General features: G+C 36.3%; 1 protein-coding gene across 2 annotated transcripts in view; it reads right to left on the bottom strand.

Moving 5' to 3' along the window:
• The window catches only part of CACNA2D2 (calcium voltage-gated channel auxiliary subunit alpha2delta 2), a 681501-nt gene that overhangs the window by 587535 nt on the left and 79944 nt on the right, over positions 1-14022 (bottom strand). For both annotated transcript variants that reach the window (XM_087954963.1, XM_087954964.1), the window contains exon 2: positions 13912-13993. In XM_087954963.1, the coding sequence (XP_087811089.1) occupies positions 13912-13993 (82 nt within the window). The remainder of the gene's footprint in view (positions 1-13911; positions 13994-14022) is intronic.

Here is a 14022-nt window from a genome sequence, read left to right as displayed (position 1 = left end):
TATACACACATATACACAATATAAAGAGTGTGCTGCAGCTGCCAAAAAAATCAAAGCAACCCTAGGCTGAATTAACAGAGGGAATCAAGATCACATTAAGTGTTAATACCACTTTGAAATGCCTTTGTAAGACCACACTTGGAATACTGCATCCAGATTAGTATATTAAAAAAAGATGTTGAGACTCTAAAAAGAGTGCAGAGAAGAGCAACAAAGATGATTAGGGGACTGGAGTCTAAAGCATATGAAGATTGGTTGCAGGAATTGAATATGTCTAGTTTAATTAAAAGAAGGACTGGGGTGACATGATAGCAGTGTTCCAATATTTCAGGGACTGCCACAAAGAAGGTCAAACTATTCTCCAAAGCAGCAGAGGGCAGAACAAGAAGCAATGAATGGAAATTAATCAAGGAGAGAACCAATTACCATTTGTCCGAAATGGTATAGGGATTCCTACCTGAGTAGGGCACTAGAAGACCCCCAAGATTCCTTACTACTCTGTTATTCTGTTAAGACTTCAAAAGAGCATTCACCCGAATGTATTGTCGATATTGAAGCAACCCTATTGGTTTGTCATTACAAACCACAATATAAAACATAATACAAACAGGACTTCCGGTTGCAGTGCTGCGGCGGAGTGGGGAGAGAAGAGCAAGCTCTGCTCTCTCATCCCCAATCTGCACATTTGGAGGCCCCGGTGAGGGGCACATAGACCCTGGAGGGGAAGACGAAGGTGTGAGGAAGCCCGAGGAGAAGTTTGACAGTGGCGGCTGTTGACAGCTTCGAGGGAGACCTCATTTGCTCCAACGTGTGAGTGATCGGCCATCTCGATGGCAGACAGAAGTCGCAGCGCCAATGACCATAGCCTGGTTAAAATTACATGGAAAGGACATAGTAAAAGGAAAAGGAGATGGATATTAAATTCAAAAATAACAAAGAAAAAAGAATATATCTCAAGAATTAAAAATGAGTTAGAAACATTCTTTAAGGTTAATCTAAAACAACATACTAGTTTACAAAATTTATGGGACACTACAAAAGCCTTTGTGAGAGGCATATCAATAGCCTATATAGCTAAGAAAAATAAAGAAAAATGGAGAAACAGAATGAATTACAAGAAAGGATTAAAAAAATTGAATATGAGCTCCAAAAAGACCCAAAGAATATGGAAGTTAAGAAAGAAACAGGGATGATTAGACATGAACTAAATTTAATAGATATTGAGGAAAATGCACGTAACTTAAAAACTCTTAAACATAATTTCTTTGAATCAGCAAATAAACCAGGAAGGTGGTTGTCCCATAAATTAAAAATAGAGAAAGAGAAAAGACTAATTCAGCAACTCAAGGATGAGGAAGGGACAGTGTATTATCAGATGGAGGAGAAAAAGAGAATTGCGCAAAGGTATTTTGGCGAGCTTTATAAGCAAGATGTTAGGGAAGAAAACATTAGATACTACTTGGAGGGAAACGGTCTGAGCCCAATCTCAGAACAAAACAGAGAAGTACTTAATAAAGAAATAACATTAACAGAGTTCCAAAAGGCGATACAAAAACAAAAAAATAATAAAACACCTGGCCCGGACGGTCTACCAGGCGAACTATATAAAAATTTATCTGAAATTATTGAACCAATATTACTGGAACTATATAATGAGGCATTAATGCAAGCTAGACTTCTGAGGTCCTGGTTCGAGACATACATCTCCTTAATTGCAAAAGATGGCACTGATCAACAACTAATTGAGAACTGTAGGCCAATCTCATTGCTAAATATGGATTATAAGATATTTATGACAATATTAGCAGAAAGAATGAAACCAATTTTGAGTAAACTTATACACACAGACCAGAATGGTTTCCTGCCAAATAGACAAATTAAAAACAATATTAGGACAGTACTAAATTCGATTGAATACTATGAAGCTCACCCAGAAAAACAGGCAGCTTTAATTTTTTTAGATGCAAAAAAGCATTCGACAATCTTAATTGGAAATTCATGCTATATCAAATTAAAAAGCTGAACTTTGGCACTAATATAGAAAAAACACCACAAGAAATATACTCAAATCAAAAAGCAAGTGTATTATTAAATGGAGATCATACTGAAGATTTTGAAATTACAAAAGGAGTGAGACAAGGGTGTCCATTATCGCCTCTGTTATTTATCTTGTCTTTAGAAGAGTTGCCACCTGCAACCAGACAAAACCCAGAGATGTATGGAATTAAGATTAGAAATGAGGAATATAAAGTTCAAGCATTTGCTGATGATTTGGTATTTATAGTGGAAGATCCAATGAATTCAGGACCAATATTGTTGCAACAAATAGAAAAATTTGGGGAAGCAGCAGGATTTAAAATAAATAAAAATAAAACTAAGATGATAGACAAAAACTGTACAACAAAACAGAAAGTAGAATTAGAAAACACAATGGGACTGCAAATAGTAAAAAAGGTGAAATACCTGGGAATTTGGATATCACCCAGATGTTCATCATTAAAAGAGGACAATTATGTTAAACTGATTAAGCAAATCAGAAAAGAATTGGAATTATGGGCCAAATTGAAACTGTCTATATTAGGAAGAATAGCAACATTGAAAATGAATACCTTACCAAAACTAATATATCTATTCCAAATGATTCCAATTAAATTAGGGAAATCTTTTTTTATAGAAGTAAATAAAATGACATCCAAGTTTGTCTGGTTGGGCAAGCGGCCATGTATTAAAATGAAACTATTATAAGATAATAGGAGCAGAGGCGGTCTCGGACTACCAGAATGGGAGCTTTATTACCAGGCAGCGGCGTTGAGTTGGATTAAGGAATGGATTAAATTAAGAGACAAGAGAATCTTAACATTAGAAGGACATGACCTCTTGATAGGTTGGCATGCATTTTTGTGGGAAAATAAAAGTAATATACATACCTATTTCAATTAACACCTAATAAGAGACTCATTGATTACAATTTGGAAAAAAATCAAAGGTAAACACTATACAGAAATCCCACGATGGCTGTCAACTATGGAAGCCATAATACATCCAAATAGATTAGACCTACGGAAAATGGTAAGCTATGAAGAACTATTAGTCAAGGGAAATTAAAATCAAACCAAGAACTGAAGGAAAATGGAATTATAATCGATTGGTGGCCATATTTGCAAATTCAAAATAAATATAAAAAAGACTCAAAAGATTTTGGATTTGACAAAGGGCAGAACCAACTAGATAAAATATTAATGGGACCAGAACAAAAACTTATAACTAAAATATATAAATATTTATTAGATTTTAAAATGGAAGAGGAAATAGTCAAAAGTACAATGATTGCATGGGCACAGAATTTTGGATACACTATAGAATTAGAGGAATGGGAAAAAATATGGAATATAAATTATAAATTAACGGTATCTGCAGCATACAAAGAAAACATATATAAAATGTTTTATAGATGTTATTTAGTCCCAACAAGATTGGCAAAAATCTACTCCAATATGACTCCTAAATGTTGGAAGTGCAAAAAAGTTGATGGTACATTATATCACATGTGGTGGATGTGCCCCGAGACCAGGACATACTGGATTCAAATTAAAAATTGGTTAAAAGAGATCACTGGCTATCAGATTGAACTCAGACTGGAATCCTTCCTATTAGGAATCATTAAAGAAAGACTACCGAAAGAAGTAAAATACCTAGTGTTACATATTATAACAGCCGCCAGAATAGCCTTTGCGCAGGTATGGAAAACACCAAATACCCCCCAATGAAGAACTAATAATACACAAAGTAATAGAAAGTGCTGAGATGAATATGCTTACAATGAAATTGAAAGAAAAAGACGACTCTGAATTCTTTTCAATTTGGAACAATTAGTATAAATGGATAACAAACAGAACCAAGAAGTGAGACAAAAATGTTAATTGAAACAACCCTTAAGAAAGTAAAATAAAATTTTGTAAACGATATAAAGATATAAGAATAGTAATTATTATTTAATAGTATTTATTTAATATTATTTAATAGTAGATAAATGCAATATAATGTATTATGATATTTAAATCAAAATCTTGTATAGATGCCAAGAACATTGTTGATACCATGATGTTTTACGATGTTAAAAAAAAAGAAAATTAATAAAAATATATTTTTTTAAAAAACATAATACAAACAAAACACAACTATTTGGGTTCAGATATCTGGTAAGCTCATCTAGTGATATGGACTTAGAGGAGGACAAGGTGATCTTGTGCATGTGAGGGCATTACATCTGCTGACACCTCTGTTGAGGTAATTCCCCGTTAGGAGAATGAGCGCATACAGGGAGACGTAGTGAGAGAAGTGTTTGAATAATACACACACAGCACACAGCTACACTGTACAGTTAATGTAGGTTTTTACTTTCAATACACGTTTAAGTACAGTCCAAACAAGCAGTCCAAGTCATTCACAGGTAAATCAGCCAGTGTTCATTTCAGGGATAATCCAAATATCAAAGTCAGTATCAAAAACAGTTCAGTAACAGACTTACATCAAATCCAAGAATAATAATCAATAAGGAAAAATGAAGGAACGGCAACTCTTTCCAACAGAAGGAAACAGAGACGCACTCACTTAACTGAGACTAAGACTAAACAAACCCAGGTTTCTGGCTCCATCTTATGGCCGTTTGAGAAAACACGCCCAACTACAGTTTTATGATTCTCTTAAAGATACAATATTAAAATGTTTATCCTGGTTTATATATTTTCAACCCAAATAGCTGTTAGGCGACTTATATTCCTAACATTCTCCCCTTTTGGGTAAGACAATATATATAACCTTATATTCTAAGTCCATAATCTTCACAGCTAGCCTTATGCTTTAGAGAGCCTTGGGCCTTTGTAAAATGATCTGCTATATTGTTTTCTGACATACAGTATTCTAGCTTAATCATCTTACTTTGCACACATTGTCTCACATTTAAATATCTTAAATCTGTGTGTTTTGTTCTTGTCTTAACAGCAATATCTGAAGCCATCTGTATTGCTGATTGGTTATCTTCATAAACAACAATAGAATCTGTTACATCAATTCCCATATGAATCAATAATTGCTTATACAAAACTAAATCTGTACATAGTAAAGACAAACATGAGAATTCAGCCTCCATTGTTGACAAACTTAGATGTTTCTGTGTAATAGACCTCCATCCAATCAATGCTTTTCCCAATAATACTATAGTGCCTGATGTAGATTTTCGTGTATTTATGTCTGTAGCAAAACTTGCATCAGCACATGCAGTTAAACTCAATTCATCTTTTGGTTCCAAATACAATGCATAACACATTGTTTGTTTCAGATATCTTAACACACGTTTAGCAGTTTGCCAGGGCCTTTCAGTTGGCTCAGCATTAAATCTCGCTAACTGATTAACACTGTATGCAATATCTGGCCTTCACCAATTACTGAGATAAGATAAACTACCAATCAAAGACTGATAAATGTTCTTATCAAAAATAGGACTTTGAACATCACTATGGCTGAACTCCTGGTTCATCAGTGTTTTAGCCAGCTTACAGAGTTCCATTTTAAAACTTTTTAGTAACTGGTTAACTTAATCTGCCTGTGAGATCTTGCATCCTCCCTTAGTTCTATCTATCTTTAAACCAAGATATTGTTTGATTTCTCCTAACTGTTTTATCTTAAATTTCTTCTCTAACAGTGAGATTATTTTAGTAGCTTCTTGTTCAGTTTTGGTGATAAATGCTATGTCATCAGTAAACAATAGCAACAATGAAATTACACCATGACTTTCTCTTTTGAACAAACATGGATCAGCCATGCCAGCTACAAAACCTATCTTAGTTAATTCTTTAACTATACATTGGTTCCACTCATATCCTGATTGTTTCAAGCCATAAAGACTCTTTTTCAATTTCTAGCAATCAGTTGTATTATCATTTTGAGACCTAAAGGTTTCTTTAAAGATATAGTGTGTTGCAATGGTGCATGCAGATATGCTGTCTCTACATCCAAATGATTTATAATGTATTTCTCTTTAGCTGCCCACACTAATGCTGCCCTTAATGTAGTAGCCTTCAGACTAGGTGCAAAAACCTCATCATAGTCATTTGATGTCTGATTGAACCCTTGTGCTACTAACCTGGCTTTATGGGTAACAGTCCCATTCACACCTGTCTTCAGTTTATAAATCCATTTACATCCTATGGCATGTTTACCAGATGTTAACTTAACATTTTCATATACCTCCAGTTTTTTTTAATGATTCCAGTTCCTTATCCATTGCTTTCTGCCAAGCAGCCTGATCCTTAGCAGGATACAGTTTTAGTTCTCTATAGTTACTTGGAACTGTATTCACTTGGCATACAACACTAGCCTGATATCTATCAGGTGGTCGTGTTACTCGGGTTGAACCTCTTATTAATACAGGGCTAACTGGTGGACTTTCCTGTGCCACCTGCTCCTGTTCTTCTATCTGTTCCTGTGCCTGTTATACTACTTCCTCCTGTTCTTCCTCTTTAATGGCTATTTGTGATTTACTTATTTTATCTTTAGGGACTATTTGGGTGTCAATAATGATATCATTGCTGGATTCCTGTTCCAGTTTATTCCACCCAATGGGCTCAAGAAATTTTGCACTAACACTACAATAAACATTTATTTATTTTATTTATTTATTTATTTGATTTGCCAATTGTTTACAAGATAATAAGTGTATACATAGTTGTGAATACATGAAATGGGTACATATAAGAAAAATAAAAGAAGAATAAGAGAAACAATAGGACAGGGACGGTAGGCACGTTGGTGTGCTTATGCACGCCCCCTACAGACCTCTTAGGAAAGGGGTGAGGTCAATAGTAGACAGTCTAAGGTTAAAGTTTTTGGGGTTTGGGGAAGAAACTACAGAGTCGGGTAGAGTATTCCAGACATTGACCACTCTATTGCTGAAGTCGTATTTCCTGCAATCAAGTTTGGTGCGTTTAACTTTGAGTTTGTATCTATTGTGTGCTCTTGTGTTGTTATGGTTGAAGCTGAAGTATTCATTGACAGGTAGGACATTGCAATGTATGATTTTATATACCATGCTTAAATCAGACCGAAGACGGCGTAATTCAAGGTTTTCTAGTTCTAGAATTTCAAGTCTGAGCTGTGCCTTGATCCCAGAATCTAAACAATCTATGGTTGGCCTCATAATCCACAAAAAATAATTTCTTAGTTCTATGTTGCCCTTTCAGTCTTACTTGTGAGGGAATATGCACCCATGCTGGAGTTCCAAATGTGTAGGTAACTTAAATTTGGTTTTCTGCCATGCCAACGAGTGAATGGCAATTCTCCAGTTGTTGTGTTAACTACATTGTTCAACACATGATTACTACACATTATGGCTTCACCCCACAGTGTTTCAGGTAAACCTGAATCAGATAACATAGTGCGAGCCATGGCTTGTAATGTTTGCCCTCTTCGTTCTACAAATGAGTTATGTTGTGGTCTGTAAGGTGCAGAACGTTTATGTTCAACACCAGCCAATTTCAACATAGTTTGGAATGTTTTGTTAACAAACTCAGTCCCGTTATCAGTAACTAAAGTAATTACTTTACTTTTCATTTTTCTCTCTGCAAACCTTAGCCAGTTAAAGAAATGTTGGAATGTTTCCGTTTTGTTTTTCATGAGATAGCAGAAACTGTATCGTGAGTAATGGTCCATAATACTCAAAATATAGCAGGCACCTCTTAACTTGGTTTCTTAGGACCAATTATGTCAGCAAAAACAACCTCTAAAGGTTGTTTGGTCTTAAACCCATTTAGTCTGTTTGCAGGAGTAACTTTACTTTTCTCTTGGCTACAAACATTACAGTTTAAATACTTGCTACAGGGTTTCAATTTTACTCCCTCTGACAATTCAACAGTTTGTTTGAGCATTTTGAAATTAATGTGCCCTAGACGTCTATGCAGTAAATGTATACATTCATCATGTGGCTTAACATTGTTATAAACTGAGTTAGCCATTTTCAACTGGTCATCACGTATCACATATAAATCATTTTCTAAATTAGCAGTAATACTTTTACCCTCTTTCTCTATTATACAGTTATCTCCCCTAAAGGTTACTACATAACCAAGATTAACTAAAGCCCTTACAGATAATAAATTAAATTTTAGTTTAGGTACATAAAACATAGTTAAATGTTCGTTTATACAAGAACAATATGCAGTACCTTCCCCTGATGCTTTAATCTTCCATCCATTTGCCAATGATACATGTTGTTTACACTTAGACATCTTTACAAACCTTTTTCTATCTTTAGTAATGCATTGTGATGCTCCACTATCAACAACCCACAAATCATGGTTTACAGTTGAATTGCATAGCTAAACTAACATTCTTTTTGGCCTTCTGGTGATTACCAGTATTCTATTGTTTTCCCTTCTTACAGAATCTAGCTATATGTCTCCTAGCCCCACAAGAAAAACATTTCCTAACAGTATAGGCAGTTGAACACAAATTCTCTTCTTGTGGTTGTTCCTTTCTTAGTTGGTCCCTATCCAGCCATCTTCTTCCTTCTTCTTCTTCTTTTTTTTAAATAAAGTTTTATTTGGGTTTTCACATACAAAATGCAAGTAAAACATCTTTTTTGAAAATAGCATGGTCCCGGGTTGAACTTCTTTATAAAGACACAAAACTCAATTTCATGCTCCTTTTTGTATTCTATTCCATATCTTATACTATTTTACATTTTCTATATAGTTTTTCCCCTCTTTTAATTTTCTCAATTTTATTTTGATTATCTCATCTCAATTCAAGTCATTATATTTATACTTTTGTCTGTTCTGTTTCAATTTCATATTATCTTTTCTCATGAAACAAATTTTCTCCTGTAGTTAATTGGAGTATGACACCTTTATATCTTTTAATTACATCCATTCAACTCTTATTTAAACTTCAATATATACCTTAAGTTTATGACCTTCAATATAATACATAATACATAACTTCCAATTGAATTCTGCTTGGTACATTCTTATAATACACACTATATTCTTTAAAAAAACAAAAGAAAGATTGTAAATATATGTAATTATAAACCCTCATTCCATTCCAGTTCAGTTCTATCATTAATAATCATTAAAATCTTAACATGTTTAATACTTCTTTTCAATTAAATATCATACTTCCTTAAAAACACATATAATCTCCATAATTAATTTTCCCTTATTTCTCTTCACATATGTTTTATAAATTATTAAATATACCTTTTGTTACATTTATTTATTGACAAGCATTCCACTGAATTATGATAGCTATTTTTATCAGACATTTTAATCATACATTGTTTCATATTTTCTAAAATTATTTCTGCTTCTAATATAACCATACTATCTTATGTACCTTTGCAGAATCCCTTTTTCCATTAAGTTTTCACCCATTATCTGTAAATAGGCCCTGTTTCTCTATATTTTGCTTCTGTCCTTTATAACTTCTTTTCCTTTCTTTCTTCCCTCTCATCTTCTCCCTCCCCTTTTTACCCCCTTGTCTCTCTACTTCTAATTCTCTCTTCTGCATTTCCCTCTTCTGTTGCTTTCTGATTTTATACTTATTTTTCACTCTATTTTTTTTTTTGGGGGGGGTTGTTTTTCCCAATCTTAAACTTTCCATTCTCTTTCTCCCCTTTCCTTTTTCCCCCATCTAAGATTACTTGTTCATTAAAGATGGCTTCTTCTTTGTCGCAATCTTCTTGTTCTGCAGGCATTTCTTGTTGTTTCTCATAATTCCAAATCTCCATTTCTAAAAACTGAAATACGAAGCCAAAAGAACCTCTCCCTTCTTGTGCATCTTCTTTGTACTTTTTAAGTTCCATTTTCAGTTCTTCTAAAAGTGGAGCCATTTTAAACAGTTTTAAACAACCACCCGATTGATTTTAGTCATTCAAAACAATAACCAAGAATCCAGAAATCATCAAGTAATCCAGATAGTCCCAAGTTATATCTTCTTATTTCTTTTTCGATTTTCTCTTCTTGGGGTTTTTGTTGTGATATTTCAGTTAGAATGTATCTTTTGGAAGTCTTGTTGAGATTTTGCTGTAAGTTCTTTTTTAATTCCAGGCAGTCTCCTCCCATCCAGATCCTATCCTTTCATTCTTTTTCTCTCCTTTCCTGTTTTCAAAAGCTTTTAATTATCCAGAAATCTTTATTATCCCTTTGACTTTTTATTTTCAGCATTAAATGCCTATTGATGTCAAAGTGGATTTTTTTCCAATTTCTTCCTTAAGTCTCTTAGCTGTCAGTATAGGAAAAGGAGAAAACCAAATATTTTCCCTTTTCTCTCTCCTTCGCAGCTTAAAAATCTTCTTAGGGAACAATGTTATTGTTTTTTAACAGTTTCAATTCCAAGGTACCTTATTTGTTGCTTTTGCTGTTTGATCCGGTCAACCAAAACTTTCTCGTCTTATCTTCCTCCTGCACATTCTTTTCCGGTCGAGTTCTTCTTTGTGGTGGCCATTTCTGACCACCGCTGCAACCGCCTTCAGGAAAGGGAGTAATGGCCAGCTGGGGAGGAGAGATGTGGCTCTCCTCAACCCTGCTGGCAGTGTCCCCCCTCTTCACCACCTCTATGGGGTGGCTTAGCCCCAGCTCGGGGCGCTCCAGCGGCGAGCACGGATCGAAGCCTCGCAGAGACGAGGTTTTGGTCTGTCACTGAAGAAGCTCAAACCGGAAGCCTCCCATCTTTTTCCTTCTTCAAACAACCTTCCGGTTATGTCAGTCAATGTCAGTTTATCTCTGGGCAGGACTTCCAGTGAAGATACATAATCATCATAACTTTCATCCAATGAGGAAAGAATGATGTAAACTTGATGCAGCTCTGAAAATATCAGTTCCTTTTCATGTAGCTCTTGAAAAGTTCTTTTCATGAAGTTCAAATGAGCTAACATATCTCCACCTTTCAGAAGACGTGCTCTAAACAATTTACGTGCAAGATGTATGTGTGCACCTACACTGTCACGAACATAAATCCTCTTCAAATTCTCTCAACACCTAGCAGCAGACTCTTCTCCACGAATATGGACTAGCTGCTGGTCACTCAGTGTTATTCCAAATATACAAAGAGCTTGTTTGTTGTTCTGTCAGCAAGCTTCTTGGCATCATCCTCATTTTCTGGATCCCAAGCATTTACATCAGGTGAATCTTGCACTACATTCCATAAACCTTCTCTACGCAGAAATAGACTGCACTTCATAGACCAGGAAACATAGTTTGTTCCATCCAACCGGGTTATCAGTGATAGACTTATTGAAGTGACTTGTGCCACCTTTATCAGGATAGTAACACACAATTAAACAGTAAACAGCTGTCTGTATACAGTACTGTGTATTCACACTAACTCTCAGTTCTCTGAACCTGGTATGGCCTGGGCCCATAACCAGTGTTGAGGTAATTCCCCATTAGGAGAATGAGCACATACAGGGAGACGTAGTGAGAGAAGTGTTTGAATAATACACACACAGCACACAGATACACTGTACAGTTAATGTAGGTTTTTACTTTCAATACACGTTTAAGCACAGTCCAAACAAGCAGTCCAAGTCATTCACAGGTAAATCAGTCAGTGTTCATTTCAGGGATAATCCAAATATCAAAGTCAGTGTCAGCCTTCAAGATTTTCTTCTTTTGCTTTGCATCTTTCGGCTGTCATAAGTAATGGGGGGAGGAGGGGGAAAAAGTATGGGAAGTGAGCTGGAGGTGTTGCACACTACTACTGTATAAACTGAGGAGGGGGGAGAGTACATTCTTGCTTAGGTTTCTATTTCTTGCTTAGCTTTCTCTTCTCTGCGCAGCTGCAAACCTTTATCAAAGTATGCCAAGGTCAACGGACAGAAGCCTCATCACCATCTGAAGATGTCCACATGATGACATTCACAACTTTAATTGGAAGAACCATTTGAACTATTGGGGGTGGGAACATTGCCATCACTTTGTATATGTGATTTACGCGCCTATTTTCTCAGATTCAGAATTCTTTTGTTGCTACCACTTGACTTCCAGTAAAAGATATCTTTTGTCTAATTAAAAGAGTCTAAGTATTTCTTTCTTGGATTTTGAATGGAGCACCAGCTGACAGTCAGTATTAAAAATAGTTCAGTAACAGACTTACATCAAATCCAAGAATAACAGTCAATAAGGAAAAATGAAGGAACGGCAACTCTTTCCAACAGAAGGAAACAGAGACTCACTCACTTAACTGAGACTAAGACTAAACAAACCCAGGTTTCTGGCTCCATCTTATGGCCGTTTGAGAAAACACGCCCAACTACAGTTTTATGATTCTCTTAAAGATACAGTATTAAAATGTTTATCCTGGTTTATATATTTTCAACCCAAATAGCTGTTAGGTGACTTATATTCCTAACAACCTTTCAGTCAAATATGCCTTTGTCTGGAATCTTAAGATCACTGCACAACCACCTATTTCAGGGCTATATCTGCGCTCCAAAAATGTGGTCAGTGACAAATGTTACCTCTTTGCTGCTACCTAATGGACACCTGGATTTTTTCAGCCCTGATACCGTAGCCCTAGATTTAATATTGTATATGAAAGTTTCCATTGTCTTTCTTATTTGTTCAAAATGGAAGGTGAGAACAGGAAAAGAGATCAAAGTAAATAAATAATGAGCTGAGAATAATCAGTGGCTATTAATTAGAGATCATCATTTGCCACTATTTCTGAAATATACCATTGTAAAATAGTATACTCAAAATGAGGAGAACTAAAAGATTTCTCTGACACTATTAAGAAAGGCACAATGAAGTGTGTTTGTTTTTTGGCTTAGCATAATATGTACCGTATATGCCGGCGTATAAGACGACCCGGCGTATAAGACGACCCCCCAACATTTCCACTCAAAATATAGTTTGTTATATACTTGCCCCCTCTTCCGCACGCCTTCCACTTTTGCACTTTTTTTTTTTTGAGGCACTTTTGTCTACCGTGGAAGCGAATCCCGTGAAGCCAAAAGGAGCAGCCAGCCTTCTCCCAGCTCCCAAGGAAGCGAGGCTCGCACCGCCCGGGCTCCGCTGAGGTATCCGGCTGGGGCTGTCAGGAGTTGTTACCGCTGGCGCGGCTCACGCGGCTCCAGTCCGCGTTGCCTCGGGAAGGGAAAGGCAAAAAGGAAGAGCGCGGCGGCGCTTTGCAATGGCAGCAGCGGCTCCTGGTTTTGCCTTTCCCTTCCCGAGGCAACGCGGGACTGGAGCCGCACGGAGCCATGCCAGCGGTAACAACTCCTGACAGCCCCAGCCGGATACCTCAGCGGAGCTCGGGCGGTGCGAGCCTCGTTTCCTTGGGAGCTGGGAGAAGGCTGGCTGCTCCTTTCGGCTTCACGGGATTCGTTTCCACGGTGCGCAAAAGTGCCTCAGCCGCGGGCAGCCGCAGTGCTTCCCAATTACTATTTGCCGGTGTATAAGACGACCCGGCATATAAGACGACCCCCACAATTGGAGGCATCTTTTTCAGGGCAAAAAAGTCATCTTATACGCCGGCAAATACGGTAAACCTAAACTTTAAGGCTTAATATTATCTGCAAACTACAACACTATGGCTTGTTTAGCAAACCACGGATACAAATTTTGGCACAGCTTAATATGGTTTTAATTGAATAAGAAAACATGGTGCTGCCAAAATATATGTTATTCAGACTACTTAAAAGGATATAGTTAAAAATAAGCACCATTTTTTAAAAAAAATCAGGTAGAATGAGGGATATCAAATTAAAATTCGCTATAAAAATTATTATTCTGATTATCAAAAGGGTCAAACATTGGTACTAATGAATACCCAATATTCTTCTGAAGGCATAGTTTTATCTAAATGCTGACATAAAGAAAGCAAACATAATGCAAGGAAAAAAGCAAACTTTACCTGTCTGAGCTGCTTAACATCGCCAAATATCTTCATCACTCCATCAATCTCACGCTCTAGCCTTTGAGCCCAATTCTGCATTCTGTAAAAGAAAGGTTGGAAGTAGAGTCA

Source organism: Notechis scutatus, chromosome 2 (genome assembly GCF_049901735.1).
Source record: "Notechis scutatus isolate UNSWTSFEM ecotype Mainland chromosome 2, rNotScu1.2, whole genome shotgun sequence".
Lineage (NCBI taxonomy): Eukaryota > Metazoa > Chordata > Lepidosauria > Squamata > Elapidae > Notechis > Notechis scutatus.
This window is presented reverse-complemented; position numbering and strand designations above follow the sequence as displayed.